At 40.7% G+C, this 25602-nt stretch overlaps 1 protein-coding gene across 7 annotated transcripts; it reads left to right on the top strand.

The window, feature by feature from the left end:
• Positions 1–954: 954 nt before the first annotated feature.
• Positions 955–25597, top strand: adcyap1r1b (adenylate cyclase activating polypeptide 1b (pituitary) receptor type I). 7 transcript variants are annotated; one of them, XM_044200222.1, is made up of 14 exons: positions 955–1315; positions 10619–10765; positions 15028–15130; positions 17408–17521; positions 18192–18295; positions 18393–18490; positions 18764–18896; positions 19058–19211; positions 19322–19382; positions 19471–19540; positions 19638–19729; positions 21251–21380; positions 21925–21966; positions 22549–25597. In XM_044200222.1, the coding sequence occupies exons 2-14, from the start codon at positions 10709–10711 to the stop codon at positions 22945–22947; spliced, it is 1557 nt and encodes a 518-aa protein (XP_044056157.1). In that variant the 5' UTR covers positions 955–1315; positions 10619–10708; the 3' UTR covers positions 22948–25597. The 7 variants fall into 7 exon arrangements, with proteins under 7 accessions (XP_044056157.1, XP_044056162.1, XP_044056158.1 ...); XM_044200227.1 differs by having other exon boundaries at positions 22562–22891; XM_044200223.1 differs by lacking the exons at positions 955–1315; positions 10619–10765 and adding an exon at positions 13335–13390.
• The last annotated feature ends 5 nt before the right edge of the window (positions 25598–25602 follow it).

Below are 25602 nucleotides of genomic sequence, written 5' to 3'. Positions count from 1 at the left end.
CTGTGCGGAGGTGTGGAAGTAAGAAGGGTTTGAACTTCTCTCTCAAGCTCTCTTTTTTAAATTCTCTACACAACGTCTGTCTCTTTTTGGATGTGCAACCGAGTGCAACACCATGAACGCCTTAGAGGTAAGACTGTCTGAAAGTGTGCTCTGTTATCACCATTTGTATAATTTATCTCATCTCGCCCCCCTCTCTGACAGCAGGCGTTTCACCCCACCTTTGAGTGGCCGCTCAGACACCAAGTGATGATACTTAGTACAAACTAGTTTGTTTGAAGCATACTGAAGCCTTTAACTCGTCAGTCCAAAATCTAACATAGGTGGTAGTATATGATTCACATTGTTTTCATACCTATCACTAATCAGTGACCCCTCCTGCAGTGCAGATGGAGGCATTGCTATTCAGTAAGAGACCACTCCCATCAGGGTTTTCCTTTAAGTTGTCACATATCTCTATTTCAAGTGATTGATTTTTCTAAAACTTAATAATAGTAAAGTTGAATTTCCCAGGTAATTTAAGGCTTCCTTCAGATTTAGCTGTGAGTACCCATGACAGAATATATTGATTTTAGATATTTATAGATATTCATAAGCACAGAACCTCACCTTCAAATTTTTTTTTCCTGGGAGTGAATAAAATGATGATGGTCGCTGTCCGTGGTGCTGATCTCTGTTTGAATCTGGTGACCCGCTACAATGACCTCAGGTACACACTCACACACACACACACACACGCATACACACACACACTCCCTGCATGTTCCACCACATCACATCCATATTGTTTTCTGTGTTGAAGCTGGTGTGACTGGATTATTTATGCAACATAACCCGTTCATGTCTCACATCTATCATGCAAAATTGGATTTGTGCTTCATCGCGCGCGCGCGGGAGAGAGAGAGAGAGAGAGAGAGGGTGGGTGGGGGTGGGGGTGGGGGTGGGGGGTTAGTTGTGATGCGCGGTGCATTCTTCTGTGGAGGGCGAAGTGAGCAGCCATCCGCAGGGCAGCAGGACTGCTCGAAATATCTCCAGTGAGAATTCAACATTTAGCGTGCGCGAAATGTTGGGAGGGAATCTGAATTAATTTCTCAGTTTTCCTGCAAAAACAAGTTTGTCGCATTTATGTTCCGGTAAGTCCGCAACACCTAGTCCAATCTGCATTTCAGCTGGAAGTTGTGTTGCCCGGAGCCACCGGGGAGTCTTGTACCATCGCAGCCCAGTCGGGGTTGATTTGTCCCCTGCGGAGTGCGCAGCCTTTCATCAGCCCGGAGGATCCACAGCGCAGGAGTTGCATTTGGAGAATATCGATACAATGGTAAGATTTGGCAAAAATGGATGAATTAGAATTGTATTATCTCGAATTAAAAATCCCGTTTTTGCAAGAACGTTGATTTCTTGAAGGATGTTGGAGAGAATGGAGGAGAACGGAGACAAGCATGCCGGGATCTTGCGGCATGTGTCGGCTGCTCTCAGTGAGGAGGTTTCTTCCCTTCAGCGGCTCCTCACAGCGCGCAGTTTGCACAGTTACTGCAAACAGACATTAAGCATCGACTATGAGATTACAGAATACATTGTATGGGATTATTAGAGAAAAAAAGCTCATATATACCCACACCATGCTTTATCATATTAACAAATAAGTAGCATACAGCCTGTATATTTGTCTATATGCATGAGGCGGCTCAGCCTTTTCTAAGTCTGTTTAGGCGGTTACTGAATAATAATGAAGTGGACACTCGTGATATTTGATGCTTAAAGATGATGTTAGAGTCAGTGCATTGTGCTTTGATGTAGATATCAGTTTGCTTCTATGTCTGTATGTCATTCATATAATCATGCATGCATTCTAACAGCAGTGGATCCACATACAGCAGGCCTGTAACATACTGGCTTTTGCAGGAATTCAATTACCCAGCAACAACGTCGACATTACCCTTCGTTTTCCTTATTTAAGGATGCAGTCTTTGGGTTCTTTTATTCTTGAAGATCTATGAAATCCAGGGCTTTGCGTAAAAGCTGCGAGTGACCTTGTGATGCATCCTACTGTCACTGAATCACAATTGCTGCTTTTTCTTCTCTGCTGCCTGTGTTTGGACGGTTTGGGAGGGTTAAAACAGCAGCAAAAAGCCGCCCTTATTCAGTTATCCGCTCTGTGTGTTTGACAGAGGTGGGCTTCCTGTTAGTGCCTCTCACTGCTTAATGTTCATGAATGTTCAGGTCTGGCCAAACAAAGTGTGTAAAGGTGTGTGTGTCTGTTTTTAGTAAGCCATATCTCTCTGGTTTGATTGCTGCAGATTGATTGATAAAAACAAGGCTCATGTCGAGCTATTTGTTTACATTTCTGAATGCTCAGCTGCACCCTCATTCATAAAGAGTGATGAATATGTGGCACACCCACCCTGAATCCTAATTCGAGGGCAAACAGGTGCTATGAGTACGGTTTTGCAATAAAACAGCGATGAGATCAATACTTGCACTGACTCTCTGTGGGAGATGTTTTTAAATCAAATCCCCCTGCTGAACATCTGTGAGAGCTGTTTAAATATGTGAGCAGGCTTATCCAAAAAGACAACACAGTGTTTGCAGTTCTTTTTTGTTTAAATTTACAGTTTACATCTGGTTCAGCACATCAGGCAAACCGCCGAATCCTGTTTGGATTTGCTTGACTTATGGGAGACAAACGTATACATAATATGTCATTCATTTGGATGTTGCTGCTAAAACATTGGACAAAATATTCGCAGCATAAGTGCACAAGTATCAGGGAAGATCTTTTCTGTCTCTCAGATCTCTGTGATGCTGACATTTAAATGGCCCAATTAGCCTTGTTGTGTTGGCTGGCCTGAGCAGCAGATAAGAGAGAAAGTGAGGGAGGAGAGGACATTAGGCCTCGGGCCCAGTCTCAGCACGGCAGCCTTGTAACACACCCAGTATCGCGCATGAGCCGAGTGTCATTTAGTCACGTCAAGGAGATCCAGTTATGATGCTGATGCAAAAGGCTGCACAGTATAAGGAGTAGTGCTCCTGACCCCTTGCGTTTCTTTTATGGGACTTTAAATGTATTAACTTTTTTATTTATATGAAACATTGACTGCATATTCTGTATCAGCAGTTGATTGATGGTATATGATACATACTGAGTGGAAAACTCAAGACACAATGTTTCTATGGCCGAACCAAGATGTATTGTATTGTGCATCATTTTATACACATTTCCCCAAATTCACATATTTTGTTTTGGTTTTTTTGGAAACTTTGTAATCTCCACTAGAATTTAAAATTAAAGTGTGTTTGAAAATCTTTTATCCATACATTTTATAAAGATGGTTAATTCAACCTTGTTATTTCCTCAAATTCTCGCAGCTAATGAAAAACACCTTCAAGTGAAAATTTGGTTTCATACAACTTAGGTCTTATTTTCACAACATTGAATCAGCAAGTCAATTGCTGAGATCTGGGAACGTGGCAACATCGCTACGAAGACGTCCTGGCCTGGCACTAAACATGAGCAGCCAGACGATCTAAAAATCCAAATCACATATCACATTTGCAGTAATGGCATTATTGTGTGCATGGAAATAAATAAATATACTGAGCACACCCTCCGTTATTGCTTAAGTAAACAACTACTATAGTTATTGTCTCATTACACAGATAGGCCTATCGTTATGCCTGGAAAGCTTGGTGTTTCCTGAAACTTAAATTCAGCTTACAAAACGACATCTTCTGCCACTGACAGCATGTATATTAATATTTGTGTTGATTGTGTTATGGGAACTTTTTTCCCTCAACGTATCAGCAGCATCTCCCCTCAGGTCAATTTAATCTCTGTGCTCATTTCTGTCAGAGCAGGAGAAGCACAGGTGTAATTTTATAACATTAATAATGTCTGTATTCCATTTAGCTTTACCAGTTCCAGGGCATTGTTATTGTGTATCCTGGCATGGCATACTGGGACACTTAAATGGAACAGAGCCAATCTTAATGTTAATAAGTATACCTTTGGTTTCCTTGCTATTATAAGTCAAAATGTATGCAGTGAAAAAGATCATTATCAAAGCTCACATATTCAGTATTCCTCCCACTATAAATGCATTCATCCTCTCTTTCACTGTGCACCTCACTGTGCCAGGATTGCACTACTGCCAATAGTCACCATGTGCATTTGCGCTGAGAGTTGCGTTTGCACGAGTTTTAGAAAAATAGGGCCCTGCTGTCGGTTAGATCAAAGCAACAGAAACCCTAAACCAGTGACTTGTGTGCTACTTAGGAGCTTCAGTTATCAATAAAGACAAAGCTAACCTTTTAAAAATGGTGGCTCCTCTCTATTTGACTGCTTGACCAGACATGTTGATGGGATGTCACAGTTTTGCCTATATTCAGAGCAACAATATTGCTGGTCAGTGCGGTTGCAAAGTGGAAGTGGACAGGATCATGGACTGGTGTAGCGAGCCAGACGAAAATGGCATACATTTAATCTGGTGGCTAGATGTTTAAACTGGGCTAAAACCAAACAGAATGGCATGTTTTTGCATTTATTTACATCCCTGATTAGTGCATTGCAATCCAGTTTGCTGTAGAGGGCCATGAAAAGTTAACCCTGTTACACTTGATCTTGGACTTGTACAGCAGTCTGGATCCTCAGCAGGCAGTCAGCACTAAAGTCAGTTGGTGTTAAGCATCATGGTGCAGCAATGCAGGAGACGATGCTGTCTCACTGCTCACTGGGTCGGCTCTGTCACAACGCCCTGCTTCTGCTCCTTTTCTGTGTCATACCTGCTCTGCATATGATACAAGGCCTTCTGCCCTCTAGTCTCTACTTGCACTTGTTTTTGTCACCATGCGTTGGTTAGCTGCAGCGATGGTATTAAAATACGTTTCTAAAAGCACAACTACCACATTGTAAATTCAATTTCAATTTTTTGTTAAATCTGCATTAGTCAGTATTTGGCCACGATGAGCAAATAAATGTAAAACTCCCCAAAAAACTGAGAGATAAACAGCCACCACAAACCTGCTTTTTTGTTGACATGGCTAACATGTTAGCAAACAGTTACCTTCTTCCACCTCCAGCAGACACAGAGGAACATTACTATCCCATTGGGGTGTTTGTGTCCACCTAATGAATATAGTCCAATATTCACTACCGTAATGTCACGGAAGGACACGTAGTGACTGACAAGACCCAATAAAGAAGCGAACGTGGGTGTCTGTGTCATTGTTTCCAAAAGCCTCGTCCAGACAAGGTCCTGACTGGACAGACCAAAGTTACATCTCAGCCTGGTCCATTACTGGCTAGATGTCTTATTCTGCAGCACATGGTAAAATGGTTTCGTTCCAAACCGTGCAGATTATTCATTAGATACTGTTGTTATGTCAGTTACGGTTTGAAGTGTACTGGCTGCCTGGATTATGCTGACTGGCAACGGTTTCTCTTGTGGAAGTGCTGGGTTTTTGTACCACACGCAAATTTATAGGGACATGGTTGGAGTGAATGGTGGGCGCACAAAGCAGCGCACAGGGTTCACATCCTGAGACCTGTCTGTGGTTACGTTTAGGCAACAACAGCAAGGTTAAGGTCAGGGAAAGATGACGGTTTCATTTAAATGTTCAAAAAGTAAACTTGTGTTCACTTCAATATTTAACCAATGACCATGATCTTTCCTTAACCATAAACAAGTGCCGTGAGTGCCTAAACATCACCGTAACAAGGTTGCTGTCATGTTTCTGTAGCTACGAGCTTGTAGGAAAACAAATGAATATGTGTTGCCACTGAACATAGCAGATACATGAAGTATCAACATTTTGCGACACGTTAATTTAGCAGCGTTTCCGCATTACATTTCCATTAAAACAGCAAAATGAGTAGTGTAAATAAGTTGTAGGAGATTCCTACCCATCACACTAAAACAATTTACAACACTATCACTGGATGTCAATAAATAAATAATAGTATGTAGTTTAGCACACAAACAGCATAATCCTAAATATCATCATCATTTTTAGAAAATATGTCTAATAATGAATTCATCAAAAATACATAAAACTATTGTATGAACTGCTATGCGGTTATCAACATGATCAACAATATCAAACTTTACCAAATTTACCGTGCTAATCAGGCTCGTTGTGGAGGGACTCAGGCAGGATCTGGCTGTTCAGCTGCTCCTGGTATGCGTGTCTCTGAGGACAACATGTGATGTTATTTTAACTATTCCTTCATTTTTGTTCCAAAGTGTCTTTGCCTCAGTCTCGTGACTACGCAGCTCCCCAATGAATTGTGGGAAAACGGGACATATTGGGAGCGAGAAACCAGGACAGTTTTCATACTCTCTCTTCCTCCCATTCTCTCTCTCTCTGTCATAAGTGCATCTCCCTCTCCCTCCCCAAAATAATGAAGACTAAGTCATGTCTGTGTTGTTAATTCCTCCCATAATTCCTTGGGCTAAATATAGAGCCGGAGACTTGAGTGACTTACTGTGATATTCACTGGGAATTAGACGGTCCAGTGCTGGATTAATACATTAGATGATGATTCTTGAAGCAGCACAGAGAAGAATTTCTTCTATTTTCTTCATTTTTATGAAGAAAGAAGCAGTGTTCACTAGATGAGAGGTAGAAAGAGAAGAAGAGTTTGGGGTTGAGGGTTTGTTAGCGAGTAGAGGATAAGCTGGTGCATGCTTTTTTCTCCAGGCCACAACAGCTGTCAAAGCCTGACCAGAACATGTCCCGAGGGACAAAACTGCTCCCACTGTCTCACCAAAAGCAAACATGAAGACACACATCAAGGTGGCTCACTCTTACTTTCTTTCCTCCCTCTTTCTCTACTTTCTCTCTCCATATTTTTCTTTTTTTTAATCTCTCTAATGAAGCGTCTCATCGCAGAGTTTTCAAAGCTCTTCCCTCGTCAGAGCAGCAGCGCTACAGGTGAGTGATCAGTAAGAAAGCCTCGCTCCTCTTTTCCCGCTTATTCCTAAGAGAAATAATTCCTCTTCTCCCGAGAGGAATTATTTCTCTTAACACAAACACCCACACACATTCTTAAGGAAGGCGATGATTCTTCCTCTTCTTCTTTCAGCTTCTGCTTTTTACTTTTTCATGTCCTCCTTTGTTTAGTGAAAGTTTACACCGAGCCTAAGTATTTATCAGTGCTATCATAAACCTAAAGTAAAGACCAGTGTCTAAATGTTTAGTTTGGAGAGTGAACGTGCTTGTATGTGCATGTGTGTTTCTTTAATTATGTGTGTGCTCTTTAGATGGAGCATCAAACATTACGCACACTCAGGCTGACAGTGTTGAACATGAAAGCCACTGAGACTCATTAAGCCACTGATTACAGCTCGGGGAGGAGGGTCCTGAGCAGCTGCTGTGCTAACACACACACACACACACACACACATACACACGATCTGAAGTTTTGTTTTATTTACTTTTTAAAATTTGTGCCATAACCATAAACCCTGTATGTGCAGTATAACATCATGTGAAAAACTGTACTGTTGATATTATCTTGAGTAAAATCAGGGAATTCATTGGTGTTTATTGAATATTTGACATCTGAATATTTTTTTAAAAACCTGCAAAAATGTGTAGAGTTGGATTAAAAAAATACTATTTGCATTACAACCACTAACATTTCCTCATCATTGTGCTTTTCACTTCATATTACCAGAAGATTTTCTGAGTTCTGCTTGTTACAATAGTGATTTACTGTAAATTTGATTAAACACAACTTTAGGAATATTCACCATATTAGCACAATATACATGAAAATAATATAGGTCTAAAAATAGATTTCGACACAGGGCTCCTCTACGAGACAGGGCCAGAATGTTAGCTAATAAGGCAGGATCTTTGCTGATTCGCCCACAGTCGGTCGAGTGTGGAAGGTGTCTGCAGTTCCAGGCTGCCTTGTTGGAGGATGGTCACACTATCTCTGCAAATATATACGCTTCATCTCTCATTCACTTAAATCAAAGCCTGCATGACTGACGACTGGGGCTGGGCATCAAACATCCTCTCTTTTTTCATGGATAGTGTGTCCGTAGCACCCGGAAACTTCAACGTCTTTGAAAGAAAGTTGGCATGGAGGGTCTGAAATGTGTAGTCTTGTTTACTTATTCTTTGATAAGATATTTTTTTTTCAATTATTGAAAAAATGGTTTTATAGAATTTTTAAAAAATATTCCTTAGAACTGTGTCTCCTGCTTCAGTGCGACCTCCTGGCTTTCTCCACTAGATTCACAGGTCAGAATTCACCTTTGTTCAACTTTGATCTGTAATTTTGCATGTTTGGCCAGTAGAAACAGAAATGGACAAGTCATTATACTAACATTGTGCCATCACCCTGTTTTGACACTCCCAGACTACAAGCTGCTGCATCACTCTCATAGACAGTTTACATTTATAATTGCGCTGGTCAGTATTTATTTTATTACCCACATTACACACTAATATCACATCCTTTTCTGGGGCAGAATGTGGGGTAATTATGCTGAATGGAAGACTAATGTGACTGTATATTAAGGCTTCAATCGGAAGGGTAAACCAGTGGGCTATCAGTTCTCGAGAGAAAGATAATTTGAATTCACTGGGATTATTTAAAAATGAGTGACGATTTCATCGTTTGGATGTTTTGGTTTTGCCTACTAGTGCAGCATGAGGTTGCCACCAAAGACGCACTCTTTCTGAGGAACTCTGAGTTCCAATTTCAAGGAGAGTGCTTCACTTATGGTTTAGCTTTCTCTTTGAGTTTCTTTTCCTTTTCTCTTCCTTTAAACACACACACACACACGCGCACACACACACACGTTTATTTATGCCACTTTGGGTGATATTACATAGACATACATTAATTTCCTGGAGACTTTCTCTAACCATAACTACTGACCCAATAATCAGCGTTTTCCAAACTGGGGCCACGGCTTAATTTGTCTTTTGTCTGAAATGTGTCCCAAAGGTAGACCACATACACACTCACACACTGACGACTCCCTCTGTGGCAGGGTGCGATAGCATCAGTGAAATGAATTAATGGCAGTTTGTGCTTGAGCACTCACTATGAAAGCTTTTCTATGGAGGAGCATCAGTAGTCATTATGGTGGCCTTGGCAAAGCTGCAGACTCCCATTCATGTTGTGTCTTGTTTTGTTATTTTTCAGATTGTGTGTGTGTGTGTGTGTGTGTGTGTGTGTGTGTGTGTGTGTAACCTTTGATTCACTCTAGCAAAATATGAATGAAGGTACTGTTTGTGTGTGGCTGTAATGCATTAATATTCAGTGTGCAGGACTCAAATCAAATGTGCTCGGTTTGCATCTAGAAATTAATGTTTCTTCTGTAAAGCATACTGAAATTTGGGTTGAGTTTAGTTTTCATGAAGGTTTGATGTTTATTATCATTTAAAAACTGGAGTACATTATGAAATCTAAAGGAGTAAGGGGAATCTAAGGGAGTCTATTTACAGTAGAGCAGGAGAAGGAGCAGAAGGAGGTTCCAGGTCCACGTGGTTCAGTTCAGATCCAAACTCAGCAGCTCTCTCAGCTGTTGCTCCTGACAACGACAGGAGGAGGGGCTTGATGCTGGCAGGGTTTTGGTGGAGTAGGAATGCCAAGCTGCCAAGCTCTCCCTGTGGGACAAGGCCCGAGTGCTCAGTCCTGCTACTTGGCTTTACTCGTGCGTACCCTCCAGGCCTGCAGAGTCAGGCTGCATCCATGAGGACACACAGATACATGCGCATGGGCTCATTACAGACACGTAACTTGACATGCTTGCGTTCACGTACAGTTTGAAAAGACAGTCACTTAATAGGCTGACAGTATCTTTGTAATAGCTGCCTACAGTTGTTGTAAGTGAAAATGAAGTAAAAGGCATTAATGGAGTATTTTCTGTGTTTTCAAACTGCATTTCAAAGCAGCATATGTCCTCCTGTAATTCTTCAGAATGCTGGTTAAAGGGTGGAAATGCTGCAGTGACAGAAGTATGGCTGCAAATGACAATTATTTTCATTAGCGATTAATCTGTCGATTGTTTTTGTGATCATTCGATCAATCATTTGGTCTATAAAATGTAAATAAATAGTGGGGAAAAAATCAGAATATCCTAAGGTGATGTCTTAAAATCCAAGCAGGAGTCCAAAATGATATTCAGTTTAGTATCACATAAGACAAAGAAAAGCAGCAAATCCTCCTTTGACAAGCTGGAACTCAGGAATGTTTTTGCTTGAAAAATGACTTGTGAAAACACATCTATAAAACTTCTTGCAGAGAAATATAGAAACTTGGTCCTGATCTTGATATCTTCTGACTATAAAGGCTGAACATTTTCACCATCTTGTCATGAACGACTGCATTAACCTCAATAGATCAAAGAGGAAAACTGGTTACATTTATCACATATTTTCTTTGAGGCTGATCCAGATTCAAATGGGGTTTAATGGAGATTTTTATTTTTTATAAATATTTCTCTTAGTGCTTTCCAGATTGGATTTGCTCTACAGAGATATATACAGACACTTAAATAGAGCTTATATGAAAGATACTCTGTAATGCAATGTACATGTCCTGGTGAGATATAATGTAGACATCCTGTCTCTTAATGTCCCACACTCTTGTCTGTTTCAGATCCCAAGGTGAGCTGATGTCCTGTTGTGTCCATCTGTCCAGCTGTAAGAGCTCTGTGTTTAGAGGAAACCCCTGACTGAGAAACACAACATGTCTGCTGCTAACATCAGCCTGCTGATCCTTGCCCTCTTCCTCCTCTTACCCTTGGTAAGCTGATTTAAATTGTTTTTCTTTATTCTTTTTTGTGCCTAAAATGTCTAATCTAGCTTCAGTTTCTGTGTGTATGCGTACGTGCAGCTAAAATGATCCACGTGCAAACAGACTCAGCAACAGGTGGAGCTTTACATGAATACATTTATCAAACAAGGGTTGAGGCCTGATTTTCATGCACTTGTACAGTCATTCACATAGTTAAATAACCATATGGAGTGTCTGCATCAATAATTCATTGATCAGTGTGTGGCAGGAACGATGGATAAGGATGCGTTCTCATCATTTATTCATCATTTTTTCAACATTATTCCTGTCTGTTAAATCTGTGAGCAAGGAGAAGGTCCTCATGACCAGACTCCTCCTCTCCTCTCCTCTCCTCTCCTCTCCTCTCCTCTCCTCTCCTCTCCTCTCCTCTCCTTTCCTTTCATTTCCTCTCCTCTCCTCTCCTCTCCTCTCCTCTCCTCTCCTTTCCTTTCATTTCCTCTCCTCTCCTCTCCTCTCCTCTCCTCTCCTCTCCTTTCCTTTCATTTCCTCTCCTCTCCTCTCCTCTCCTCTCCTCTCCTCTCCTCTCCTCTCCTTTCCTTTCATTTCCTCTCCTCTCCTCTCCTCTCCTCTCCTTTCCTTTCCTTTCCTTTCCTTTCCTTTCCTTTCCTCTCCTCTCCTCTCCTCTCCTTTCCTTTCATTTCCTCTCCTCTCCTCTCCTCTCCTCTCCTCTCCTCTCCTCTCCTTTCCTTTCATTTCCTCTCCTCTCCTCTCCTCTCCTTTCCTTTCCTTTCCTTTCCTTTCCTTTCCTCTCCTCTCTCTCCTCTCCTCTCCTCTCCTCTCCTTTCCTTTCATTTCCTCTCCTCTCTCTCCTCTCTCCTCTCCTTTCCTTTCATTTCCTCTCCTCTCCTCTCCTCTCCTCTCCTTTCCTTTCATTTCCTCTCCTCTCCTCTCTCCTCTCCTCTCCTCTCCTCTCCTCCTCTCCTCTCCTCTCCTTTCTTTCATTTCCTCTCCTCTCCTCTCTCTCTCCTCTCCTCTCCTTTCCTTTCATTTCTCTCTCCTCTCCTCTCCTCTCCCTCCTCCTCTCCTCTCCTTTCCTTTCATTTCCTCTCCTCTCCTCTCCTCTCCTCTCCTCTCCTCTCCTCTCCTCTCCTCTCCTCTCCTCTCCTTTCCTTTCATTTCCTCTCCTCTCCTCTCCTCTCCTTTCCTTTCCTTTCCTTTCCTTTCCTTTCCTCTCCTCTCCTCTCCTCTATGAAAAGCTGTGAGGAAAGTGATCATTTATTATTGTTAAATGTGAGTCATCACCCTTGAGCAGAAGCGTTGTCTGAGAAACAGGGATGAGGTTTAGAGAAGATGGTGGACGACAACAAGAGGTATGAAGGAGGGGGAGGCAGTGGGAAGTATCTGTACACAACATACATACATTTTAATGGACTTGCTTACTGATGTAATGTCATTAATGGGTGTTTATTTATTTAATTTTACTTTCCTCTTTTCTAATATTGCATTAGTGTGAACCCTGCTTAAATGCAGTTTTTTGTCCCCTCCCTATTTAACAGAATGCAAGTCTCTGTTGTGTTTTGTTCTGATGAAGACGCACCCAGCGTCGAAACGTTAGCCATTTATTGTTCCTTTTCCTTTGTTACTGACATCTGAGAAGCTTAAATATACGAACAAAATGCAACTATGTCTCCTAATAATTCTGATCATACAATACTAAATTGTTCTGCAAAATACATTTCGGAGGAAACATAATTGCTACCTGGATGTTCACTGGTATTGTTTTTTCTAGTCCGTTACATTCTTAGGACCGTATGAGGTCGTGGGGAGGTGGTCATAGTGGATGATGGGTGTACAAAGCGCTGGATTTTGAGACCAGAGAACAGGGTTTACGTCCTGGTTAGATTTAGGCTACTACAACACTTTGGTTAAGGTTAGTGAAAGATCATGGTTTGTTTGAAAATGAGAAGTAAACACGTCCTGTTTCATGTCGCCTTTGACTTTTTTTGAGTTTTTATATTTAACCAAGATCACACTCTTCTCCTAACCTTAACCAAGTGCTTTTAGTTGCCTAAACAGAACCAAAGCAAAGTGAATCATGTGCTAGTTTCCGTGAGCAGATATTATAGAAAAACAAATTAAATATGTTGACAGTGAAGGTTTTGCAGACACGTTCAGTATTGACATTTTGCAACTTTTAAAATACATTCATCAAAAACGATTCCTCATTATGTTGATAAAAACTTAATCCAGGCAGAATTACATTTATTTTTAAAACATATTTGTTGTTACAAATTAGTAGTATAAAAATACCACTACCACCATACCAGTACCACTTCAATTATACGATCTATCAATACCCACATGTTTCTTTAGCCTGAAAGCCCCAATACCTCCACAGGTGTTTCCACTTATTTTACCTGATTAGACCTTTTCTCAGTTCTGTACAGACATGTGTGTGTGTGTGTGTGTGTGTGTGTGTGTGTGTGTGTGTGATTGACATCTCTGTTGCATTTGTTGCCCCTGGACAATTTATTGGTACATGGAGTTTGGTGACATCATTTTCAGCATAGCTCCACCCAGCTTTAACCTGAGCAGAGCTCTAATCGGGTGGACTAAGTGAAAACACCTGTGTGGGTGAGCAAGACCTTTTATCTAAGTGGCTTTTACTTCCCTAACCTTTAATGTACCTCAACCATGCTTTAGTTGCCTCATGCAGATATTGTAGAAATAAGATGTAGATTGCAATTTCCACATTCTGTCTGATCTGTTGGTAAATGTTGGTTTGGGCCTATAGTAGCGGCATTAGGTTTTATTGAAAACATAATTTGCTACTGCAAAGTAGTTGCATATCAAATACATTCAATTACAGTTTGCTTCTAGCTACAGTAGCAGCCACAAAAATTCACAAAAAGTTTGTGGTGTGTAAAAAATCTCTGGCTCTTCTGCTGGTAGATGTTTTAGCTAACTTTGTCTGTCTGCCTTTTGGTACTGGACAAGCAGTGTACAGTGGGTTCATCAGGGTTTTAACAGAGCTGCTGTTGGAAACGAGGTTGATGAGAGCACTTCAACTAAACAAAAACAGTAAAGTTGAAGGCCGGAAAACCAAAACAATGTGCTAGTGTGGGGAACTGCGGAGTGAGGTGATAATTTTCTGCGGGTTTGTCACTTTGAGCAAGCCCTTTTATATTGCACAAGCAGTAGTAATTTTATCTGTTGATATAAAAAATATTGCTCCTTTTAAGTCTGATGCTACTGATTCATGTAATCAGTTATGGAGGTAAAAAACAATAATATTTTTTCCTCCAAACCTAATAATGTGACAAAAGTAGTGTCTACAATGTCTACCTAAAGTTGGAGCAACATCCACATGCCCATAACAGTGGTCCAGAGGATGTCATCAATCCAACCACCTGTGCTTTTACTGCCAGTGCATTCGATTCAGCTGTACCCCAGCAGAATTGGTGCTGTTGCTAGAGAGTGCAGCACGTAAATCATCCAGCGGATTCGTGGATATAGATTTTGTGTGTCGACACTTGTTCCACACAATGCCCTCAAACCACTGCGTCTCTATTACTCTGGTAAATCTTCAGTGAATGAATCCCAAGCGAGGGCTGTTGACGTCAACGGATAAATGCTCAACTGCTCCTCTGCTACACCTCATAAAGCTGTGACGTGGCGTCTCCTCCCAGACTGACGCCAACAGAGACACAAGATCGTCTTCCCAGACACCCACCTTCATCCTCCCTCCCCCCTTCAGGCCCAGAATCAGCCCAGGATTTTACAGCTGTCCGAGGGGCTAGGAAGGAGGCGTCCTTTGTGTCTGGAGGCGCAGCTCTGGCACTCTTGCTGTCACTGTTATCTCTGGCCTCGGTTGTGTGTACCAGATTTAACAGTCTTCTCTGTGTGTCGGTTTTTAACAGATGGGAGTAACGCCTGGCACGGTCCAGTGTGAAAAGTGCACGTCTGAAAGCCTTTCCTACCTTGTTTTCATAAGAATAATGCCCCTCCTCTGGGTCAGTTAGCATGGGGAGAGTGCCTGCAGCTTTAAAATGGTTTATTTAATTGGTTGAGTGTTTAAACAGATCCCAGAGCTAAGACCTCTCCCACACTGTGGTGTGAACCGCATGGTGAAGCTAATGAAGCAGCCTCTTCCATGTTGCCTTTGGGTCCTTCCTCTCTGCTCTGATGTAATCTTCAGCCACTTGACTTTCTCTTTCTCTCTCTGTGGTGTGTGTATTACTTTGCGTGTCTGTGTTCATGCTGTTTTCCAGGTTTCGAGCCAACAGGTGCCCTTTAACTGTGTGATCAAGAGGGAGCAGGAGAAATGCATGGAAATGATCGCCTCGGATGATCCTGGGAACGATCCAGAATTTGGTAGGTTTTTGCGAGCGTGTGTTTGTTCAGCCTTTAATCCTTTACCCTCACGCTAACCACTCTTTTGTTGATGTTGTAACAGTTTTCAACACGGCCTACTTAAAATAAAAAAAAGAATAAACACAGAGATTAATAACAAGAATATCTTCAGGGCCTCCATACTAATGAGCAGGAGATAATTCTACAAATTGCAGTTGACTCTGACCTGCTTGTCTGCAAAGAGAGATCATTAGAAAGACTTGCCTGTGTGTGTGTCTGTGCTTGACTTGTAGCATAAAAAACTAAAGCAGGGCCAACAGAGAAATTCAGCAAAGCAAATTAATTGTTTTGTTTCACTCTGTGCATCTATCTCCAGAGTGAGGGAGGGGTGGAGGCTTTAATTGGCAGCATCTCATGATGATGATCCTTAAAATTAAAGTTGATCAGTGAGACAGTGAGTGGCAGGCGTCTCTCTGGCTGATTATATGATGAATGAAGGGAAGATCGGAGTGAATTTCTCCTTCTTAACCTTGTTTAGAAGTGTCTTTTGGTTTGGAGTGGCCCTCCAAAAACAGAGCTGCAAGGCGTAAATGACTCTTGTACTGCGTCGGATGCCATTTGCGATTTGTGCACATCATCTGAAGGTGACAGTGAAACAGACACCATGTATAAAAGCTGAAAACAATAGTATAGAGAAGGCCATATTTCTTCTTTGTCTTGTGTTGTTTAAAGCCAAACTGCATGCAGGTTACGTTTGCATTCGTACTACTACAACTTGGCGTGGCAGAAGCTGGACATTTATCCACTACTTTTATTTATCTATTTCAACCATTCAACCATTACTTTTAGCTTTCAAATTCTCTGCTCACTTGCTAACTAATTTAATTTAGATTTTGTCAAATTAGCTGAGATATTCCACAATCTTTCCATGTACTTTTTACTTGTAACCCTTCCCTCAGTTATGATAGGTCACAAAATGGATCAAACTCATTTAAGTGGTTATTCGCTGCCTTAAAAAGTCAGTTGGAGCTGGAGTGTTGCATTTCTGTGGCCACCTGCTGGACAAAACTGGTAACACAATGTCACAGTAAAAGGATGCTGTCAAAGAAAACTCAACTTTGTGTCTTATTTTACTGTGATGATGTGCTCATCAGAAATTTAGATAATGTCTCTGGGTGGCTTTTCTTTTATCTTGTATGATTAATTAGACAAAATAATGTATTGTGGATTTACTGGATTTTCAAACACAGTCAAAAATACCAGGAAGCTTGATTTTTTTTGTTTCCAGTACAAAAGAGAACAAAAGTAAAAAGGGTGTCCTAATAATGTGATATCATATAAATGTAATTTAGCCTATAAATGATTGCCAATAAGTTTATCACATACTACTCACACAATCTGCATCTACAGAGGCTTTCAGGTGACACAACACCATTTCTTGTACTCTCTTGTCCTCCAGCAGTATCGAAGGATGGCTGATTACACTATGAAAGTATATTAGCTGTCTGAAGAGTAACAAACATTGTTAATGTGTTTACCTGGGGACTGGTTGTGGTAATATCAGCTTGTTGTGAGGTACAGTAGCTTGTAAGGTTGTATATCTGCACAGCAAACTAGCAGTCTTTTTTGTGTTGTAGTTACACACACTAGTTAGGTAGCCTTAGTGGAATATTGCCTACAAAGCAAAGCTGGTTAACTACTTCACAAACTAAATTTGGAAATTAGACCATCTTCTTTTAGCCTCTGCATTGCATTGCACCATTAATGTAAACCCACATTATTGCTCCCAATATCTCAGAATTTAGACCTATGTGCAGCCATTTTTTTTCCAGTTAACCTCCATGATTGTGTCCCATCTATACTGATTTCTAAAGTCAGATTTCAGCTTCAAAAAGTGTATTACAATAACCAATCATCAAACATAAAATGCATAATAATATTTCTCTTTTGTCTTTAGTCTTTCTCTCTTTCTTTTCTGACAGAAACCGATAACATTTAATTTGAAATAAATTTAAAAAACAAAAACGATGCACAGGGTGTACCAGCAGGAAGTAATGAATGGAAGTATTGAATGTGTTGACGTCCAAAATGAGATGTGAATTAAAAAGCAAATATATTTATTCATAATGGCTTCCGGCATGGGAGCTGACATTTCAGCTACCATATGAGAATTTCAAGGATCTGTGATTTTGAAATAATGATAAATGAGATGCAGGTGGGCCTTAAAAAAAAAAAGAATGAAAATATGGCTTTTTTAGAATGAAAGACTCACTGTTTGTCTATCTGGTGTGTCCTCAGGCTGTCCATGGATGTGGGACAACCTGACGTGTTGGCAGCCTGCCAGGATCGGCGAGGTGGTCGAAGTCAACTGTCCCGAACTTTTCTCTCAGTTCATGAGTGAAGAAGACTACGGTCAGTTACTACACAATTACCATTAGCAGCTAATTCTGTTGATTTTTATCTGACTTTTTGAGGCATATCTTGTTGCAGTGTCGAGATTGTACTGTGTGATGCCATTTCAGTGAATTGCAGATTTGCTGAAATTAATGAATCATGTGTCCAAATTTATTAAATGGGCGTTTGCGTGCACTCTGCACAGTTTGAGGTGAAACCCATGCAAGTCCCGACTTTTTGGGGAAGTGACGATTTTTGTCCTCTGAAAGTAAGGATATTTTTGGAAAGTGTGGATATTTTTGGGCCCCAACTTGTTCAAAGAGTTTTTTGAGGATTAAAACTTGATTTTTGGATTAAGGTTAGAATTAAGTTTTGGCTAAGGTCATGGTTACAGGCTAGAGGATATATTATGTCAATGAGTTTCCTCACAAGTACAGTGAGTGTGTGTGAGAAATCCATTCTCTGTGTTGCATACACATTTCAGATTAAGGGCTTCTTACTGTATTGTTGATTTTGGAGTAAATATGCAAAAAATGAGACTAAAGACTATGCAGAATATTGGAGGTAGTTAACTTGTGTACCTTAACTCTAAAATAATTAATGTTCGATGTTCTGCATCTCTTCCTGATTTCACTCTAGAAATAAGTCTATGTTTGCCATAATCAAATAAAGTGTCCCGTGTCCACAGAGCTGGGGAAGGTGAGTCGTAACTGCACGGAGTTTGGCTGGTCAGAGACCTTCCCTCATTACATCGACGCCTGCCTGTATGAGGAAGGAAACAGCAGCCATTCGGTTAGTAAATGACTGTGTCTGCAGCTGTGGCAGATTCAAGGTTTCAGTGAGACATTTTATATGAAAAACACTTGCTGTGCTTGTGTTTCCATTTCAGGACATGTACTACGTGTCGGTAAAGGCTCTGTACACTGTGGGCTATAGCACCTCCTTGGTCTCCCTCACCATGGCCATGGTCATCCTCTGCAGGTTCAGGTACGACTACAGCTGCTACTACAGTTCCACTACCACTGCTGCTTTTACTACAATTATTATCACTTCTGCCACTACTACTGCTACTGCTGCTGCTGCTATGCGTTACCTAATACTGTAATGAACATGAACAGCAGTAAAAAGCGGTATTGGTGTTGTATCAATGACAATGACAGTACAAACATGTATGTGTATTGTAACTCTGCATGCAGTGCTTTTCATTAATAAAAAAATGATATGATGTTCAGTATGTTCATGTCCGTTTCATCTGCACAGGAAGCTGCACTGTACCAGAAACTTCATCCACATGAACCTATTTGTGTCGTTCATCTTGAGAGCTATTTCAGTCTTCATCAAAGACGGCGTGCTGTACGCCAAAGAGGACAGCGAGCACTGCTTCATACGCACTGTGAGTGACACGAACACGCCTGCACACATGGCCACAATGCTCTCTCTTCTCATGATAAAGGGTATATACAGTATATATATATGCTCTTAACTTAACTATGCTCTTAACTGTGTCTCTTCAAACATTCACCCTTGTTGTCTTTGTCTTTTCTCTCCTTGAAGCTGGAGTGCCGAGCAGTGATGATATTCTTCCATTACTGCGTCCTTTCTAACTACTTCTGGCTCTTCATCGAGGGTCTGTACCTCTTCACTTTACTGGTGGAGACCTTCTTTCCTGAAAAGAGATACTTCTACTGGTACATCATCATTGGTTGGGGTGAGACATCAACCACATCACACACTAGATTTCTTATCTGCTAAAATGGTTATAATCCCTACGGTGGATGCAGTGTTATATTTGTTTGTATCGTGTTTCTGTTACAACAGGAACGCCCACAGTGTGTGTGACCATCTGGGCGGTGCTGAAGCTGCACTTCGATGATATAGGGTAGGTTATGAACAACAGAGTTTAGTCTCAGGTTGAAGCATGTCTGATCATGCACTGAATGTGTTGTGTTATCACCCTGCTCTCTCAGTTGTTGGGACATGAATGACAACGCTGCCATCTGGTGGGTGATCAAGGGACCTGTGCTGGCTTCAATTATGGTACTTTACCACTCTAAGTAATGAGGACATAAAATCAATCCTTCCATTACCAAAGATATATATCTATATTTTTTTTAAATCACATTTTTTTCTACAGATCAACTTTGTACTCTTCATCGGCATCATTGTCATCCTTGTCCAGAAGTTACAGTCCCCAGATATCGGTGGAAATGAATCCAGTATTTACCTGTAAGTAATTTTACATTTACTTTTCATTACTTGACATTAAAGTAACATTTTTCATTAGCAGAAATTACACTAATCATTTCAAGATGACTCTTGAGATGTTGTTGTAAAGACTAGATGTTGTGAGGTCACTATGCTGTATGAGCACATATACAAAATGTCTGTATTTATTTAATCTGTGTTTTGAGTTACTTTTAGTTTTCCATTGCTTGTACGCACTCTTTAAAAGGACTGCATTTAAACTACATAACATTTCATAAATCGTTTGGTATGCTATGGTCAGTGGTGGGAAGTCACTCTGATAAAGTAATCCATCAGTAGGTAATGATTACTCTCCTAATGGTGTGATGTGATTACTTTACTCATTACTTTTACATTACTTTCTAAAAGTCTATGAATATATCAGACAGTCCGGCTTTGTCCACAAGGGAAAGAACATTATAATATTATCACCTGTCACATGACCGCCTCTCAACCAAACCATCCCATGTTTATTGCTGTCACAGTACAGCGCTGCTGATGACACGTCATTGGCAGCTGTACTATTAATATTTTCTAATTGTTTTGGGTCCCCTCATAACTCTATACTGACGCTGCTAAATCAGTTTGGACAGCAGGACTTGAAGCTCTGTGGTGGGGTAACATTTCCTTCCCACAAACCAAGGGGAACAGGCAGCCTTATATGGGAATTTAAGGGGCGTAGAGTATAATGATGATGAAATCTCACTAACCTCATGAACAGCTGACAGTCTTCAGGCTGAAAAGAACGATTTATTTAAGTTTGTCCAGGTAAGAGAGTTTGGGGAATCTGACGTGAATCACTCATATGAACAAGCCTCCCAGAAAAAACTATGGGAGGTTTAGAATATGAAAATGTTCTTGCATGAGTCCCAGTGAGTCTGAACTCAATGTGTCGTAAAATGACTCTCTTGAGATTTTTTATCTGTAATGCAGTAATATAATTTTCATCAGGCCAGCAACTGTTATGTAATTGACATTTTACCACAACTTTGAAAAGTAATGAGATTACAGTAACTCCATCCCTGAGAAAGGTAAGCTCAGAGAGTCATATCACTGTGTATAAATTCTTTAAACAATGTTAACCATGAACATTCCTGATATGAGGAAATATATGAAAATGATCTATATTGCCACATATCCCACACAGATCAGTTAATGTGTAATGCGATGATCTTGTTTTGCCAATCCTCTCATCAGTCCTCTCTATGGACTGAATTTACAGTCGAAGACTAGGGCTGTAATTTCTCCCTGTGTCCCTCTGTTGAAAATACACATAAATGTGTCAAATACCAGACAGATAGGATGGGACCAGTTATCATGCATACATGCTTCCATTTTTCCTGCCCCTGAAAAAACACAGACTTGCATGACTGGATGATTAAGCCATAAAGTGTAGTTGAATTTATTGAGACAGATTATTGTCATACCTGCGTGTGCTGATTATAATGAGGACACACATACTGTAGTCCAGTCCTCTCATCATAGGTCTGTGTTATTTTGCAGGAGGTTGGCCCGCTCCACTCTGCTACTGATTCCTCTGTTTGGGATCCACTACACTGTGTTTGCCTTCTCCCCTGAGAACGTCAGCAAGAGAGAGCGTCTGGTGTTTGAGCTCGGCCTCGGATCCTTCCAGGTGACTGTTTCTCCATCACAGCTTGGGTTTAGAAAAGGACAATCTATGTACAAACTGTGGGAAATGAACTTACAGTAACAGCCAGTCAAGGAAGGATGAGGATATTACCAGAAATGTAAACCTGAAAGTAAAATCTTCAAGTCTAAAGTTTTTACCTGTTAAAAACAAAAAAAGTCTAAGCTACTCTAAAAACACTAATAACAGCTTTGAAAGGAAAATGTTCTACTGTAATTTGAATGGTCAGCATATAGATAACCAAACTCTGGATATAATGAGTCAAAAAAGGGACCGCCTGAAACATCTAATTGTGGTTGACAATATTGAAACCAAAAGGCCAGTAAAACAAGTCCAGCTGATTATACTTTGTGCACTTTTTGCTGTAGATTAAAAAGTCAAAGAAATGGAAATCGTACTATACATACATTATTTTGACGGTGCATGAATAAGCATTTGTTTCAGTGTGTTTCATTTCACAAACAGCTGTTTTTAGAGTAGATATGTCAGTGTTTTTTGTCTCATGCTTGGACCCTCCGTGTCTCTTCAGGGCTTTGTGGTGGCCGTCCTCTACTGCTTCCTGAATGGAGAGGTAAACCTCCTTTAAAACAGTTACTGACACCATTATACCAGTTTTCTGAATACACAGTTTAATTAAAGATAACATTACTGTAAACAGCATATCCATAAGGAATAGATGAGGTTTGAAATGCAATTAACCTGAGTTATGCTTTGGATGAGGCTCGTCATTATTTATTTTCAAACAAAAACATCTGGAATTTTTTTGTGATTATTAAAAAAATATTGGAAATAAGGAATGTTTTTTGTAAAAATGTTATTATAAAAACACAATTTGCTGAGCAAACAATTTGTAGTTTAACTGTTCTTAGGAATCTGGCACATAATCAGCAGCTCATGTGCATTTTCTCACCCTTTCATTTCTTCACTTTGTGTTATATGCACTATTTTCTTAGCATAGCTTCTTCTTGAAACAGGAATTGACTTTGGATGTGTGGGGGCATAAAACTCAGCTGAAAAGCAACTTGTTCCTTTTTTAGTGAAAATCAGCGAAAACAATGAGCCTTAAATACAGCACAGACAGAGCTAGAGCGAGACTGAGGGACAGTGAGCTTGTCTCTTTCCAGCGAGGTCCATTAATAATGACCTTGTGAAGTATATCCCTCAAGGTGCAATCGGAGATCAAGAGGAAATGGCGCAGCTGGACGGTGAACAGGTACTTTGCTGTGGACCTGAAGCACCGGCATCCTTCGCTGGCGAGCAGTGGGGTGAACGGGGGCACGCAGCTGTCCATCCTCAGCAAGAGCAGTTCACAGATCCGCATGTCCAGCCTGCAGGCCGAGACCCCGGCCACCTGAGCGGCACCAGCGGGGACGCCACGATCGGCAACGACAACACCTCCGGACCTGACGCCGCCAAGCCTGCCACACCCACCCTCGTCCCGATGACCAGCCTCACCAACCCGTTCCTCAACCCGTACCCCAACCCATACCCAGACGAAAGCATGATGGAAACTCAACTCAACTCCAGCGACCCAGAACAGCCTCTAGTCTGACCTGCTTCAACCCGAAACATGACCGAACCTGAATGTCAGGTGCCAAATAATGAATCTCTTCATGTCCCGACCTCTGACCTGGTTCAGGTGCAGCCAGAGTGAAAAACATCTCCTGTTCCTGAGCAGCCTATCATCTTCAAAGGGCATGATTAGGAATTGTAGTGTATATCTAGTGTCTTGTTGGGCTGTAAAATGCAGAAGAAGCATGGTTATCTCTCTGTATATATTGTGTTAGTGTTGTCTGGTGCTACACTATTTGCTGCCGTATAGCACAGAGGGACCAGTTTATTATTGCAGCCAGAGAGCTCTACAGTATGTGCCCTCTCACAGTGATCATTCCAGTCTGTCTGAGGAAGTTTTCACATTTGTCCTCAAGTTTAACCCTCAAAATGTATTTTAGACTATAACTATACACTGTATTCCTCATTAAATACAGACATCACAGCTGCTGTGCCATTTGAAATGGCTTACTTAAAGACAGACAACACTGGGCAATGTACATACCTTAAAGGGGCACTCCACTGATTTTACACGAGGATCAGTTTACTTGTCATGTTGAGTACTTATCAGCCTGTGAACAGTTATAATGTCTTGTGTGGCTCTTGAGGAGCTGAAAAAAATAACCCTAGTGATGTCATCAGGGTTATTTCAACTTGGGCTTGAAAACCTGCGATACAAACTGTGGGCATTGCGTTTGAAAGATGTGGGTATTTACCAGAGGAGGAGGATCTATCGAAAAGTTACAGTTTGCTGCATTGTGGGAAATGTAGTATCAGTTTTTTTGGAGCTTGCCCCAAACTCTGGACTAAAATTCATGATCTGCTGTCCTCTCCTCTGCTGCTTCGACTCTGACCCAATTTAATGTACACTAAATACCTTCTAACTTTTCACCATCAAGTCAGTGTTATTGATTGAGCTAAGGGTCAGCTGAAACATTATGGACCCCAAATTGGCTATTTTCAGTGGAGTCATACCCAGACTTATTGAACCTGTTCAGTGCTGAAAAAGACATCCAACTACATCATTTCTAAACCAGTGCAACACTCTTGATGCACAACTAGTGACCGTGTATGAAAGCTCATTATTATTTCCCAATACTGGCACAATCCTTCGATTCCTGTGTAAACAGTGACTGATAGACAATATAATGGGTGATGAAGACAACCAGATTGAGGAATGTCGAGGAGAAATTTCATCTGGATCTAACAGGTGAAAAAGCAGTATTTATGAGAAGGACATATTTTCTACAGTTATGTGAAATGCCAAAAAAAAAAAATGAGGGTTAGATGATGACTCAGAGGGTCTTCTTCAGATGTGTGCACAGTGCTGAGGTTTGCCGACTACGACCACAAACACAAACCTCTCCTTTAAAGCTCAGCACTGAAAACTAGACGTCTGAGAAGAAGACACCTTTGGAGATCAGTATGTCTGTAGTTTTAAACAGCCGTTAGTACAGAAAATGTCAACGAAAATGAACTCATGACTGAAGCATCATGAGTTCAACTGCATGCATGAAACTGCATTTATTGTCCATGTGTTTTTGGGGTTTTTTTTTGGTTGTTGTTGTGAGAATTCAGTGTTTAATTGGATGTTAAATTTCTTAACAGTTTCTTTTTCTTCATAAACTTTCAGTGTCTATCGGGCTGTTGTGGAGGCGATGTTCTGTAATACACTGTCACTTTTTAAAGCTGAGCCTCTTCAACAGCCTTCTGCAGGAAGTTTCAACATTGTACTGGTCGAAGTGAAGGTGTAGACCAACCGGAAACATCACAGCACTTCACTGTTTTTGGATACAATTTCCTGATTTGTTTCTGAAAAATGACCATTTGAAAAATCCATGTTAATTTGGATTAATGAGGGTTTCTTTTCAGACAAATCGCTCGTAACATCTTGCAGTGTCACTGTCTTGCTGCAGTTATTGTCTCTGGTGGCATTTGCTCTCTTTATGCTTGAAAACAAGCAAATTGAGATGGATGTTACTTTCGGAGAGGGACTTTTAACTCGGGGGTACTTCTCTCATTCCAAAGACGAATTAATCGACTCCTCACTGAGTTTTTGCACGGCCGTATCTGTTTGCAAAGGCTGAGTTAGCTTTGCAGCTGATGTCACTGCAGATTTTTCCTTTGGTCTGACCTGACTATCCTTCTGAATCCCAATGCTCGACTCTACTTTGTGTCTCCAAAAGTGCCTTTAAGCACAAAACAAGTATTTTGACTTCTGTTGATGATTTAAAACAAAAAAGAGATTTGTCTTTTAATTTCACAACGAAACTGTAAAGTAAAGAAAAGGGTTGAACAAAGTGCTTTTATGATGCTTAAGACGGAATCAGTATTTTAAACCTGGAGGCCTTCAAAGTACTTTAACTCGTCTTTTCTAAAGATGAGCAGAACATACGACGATATATCACATGCACACAAGAATAAATGTTTTAGTTTTTTTATTTTACTGACACATCCTTTATTTTTCTCTACAGCAGAAAAATGGAAAATTACTGAACTGTAAAAGGCCTTGTGTACCTGAACCACGGCAGACTTTTCTTTATGATATTCTTCAGACATTTTTCTACTAAAATTGTCCAAGGGGCTGTATTCTAAATTTCTATTAAATATGGCTGAATTTCTCATTTCTGCAAGGAATGAAATGATTTGATCCAAC

This window comes from Siniperca chuatsi, linkage group LG6 (genome assembly GCF_020085105.1).
Source record: "Siniperca chuatsi isolate FFG_IHB_CAS linkage group LG6, ASM2008510v1, whole genome shotgun sequence".
NCBI lineage: Eukaryota > Metazoa > Chordata > Actinopteri > Centrarchiformes > Sinipercidae > Siniperca > Siniperca chuatsi.
This window is presented reverse-complemented; position numbering and strand designations above follow the sequence as displayed.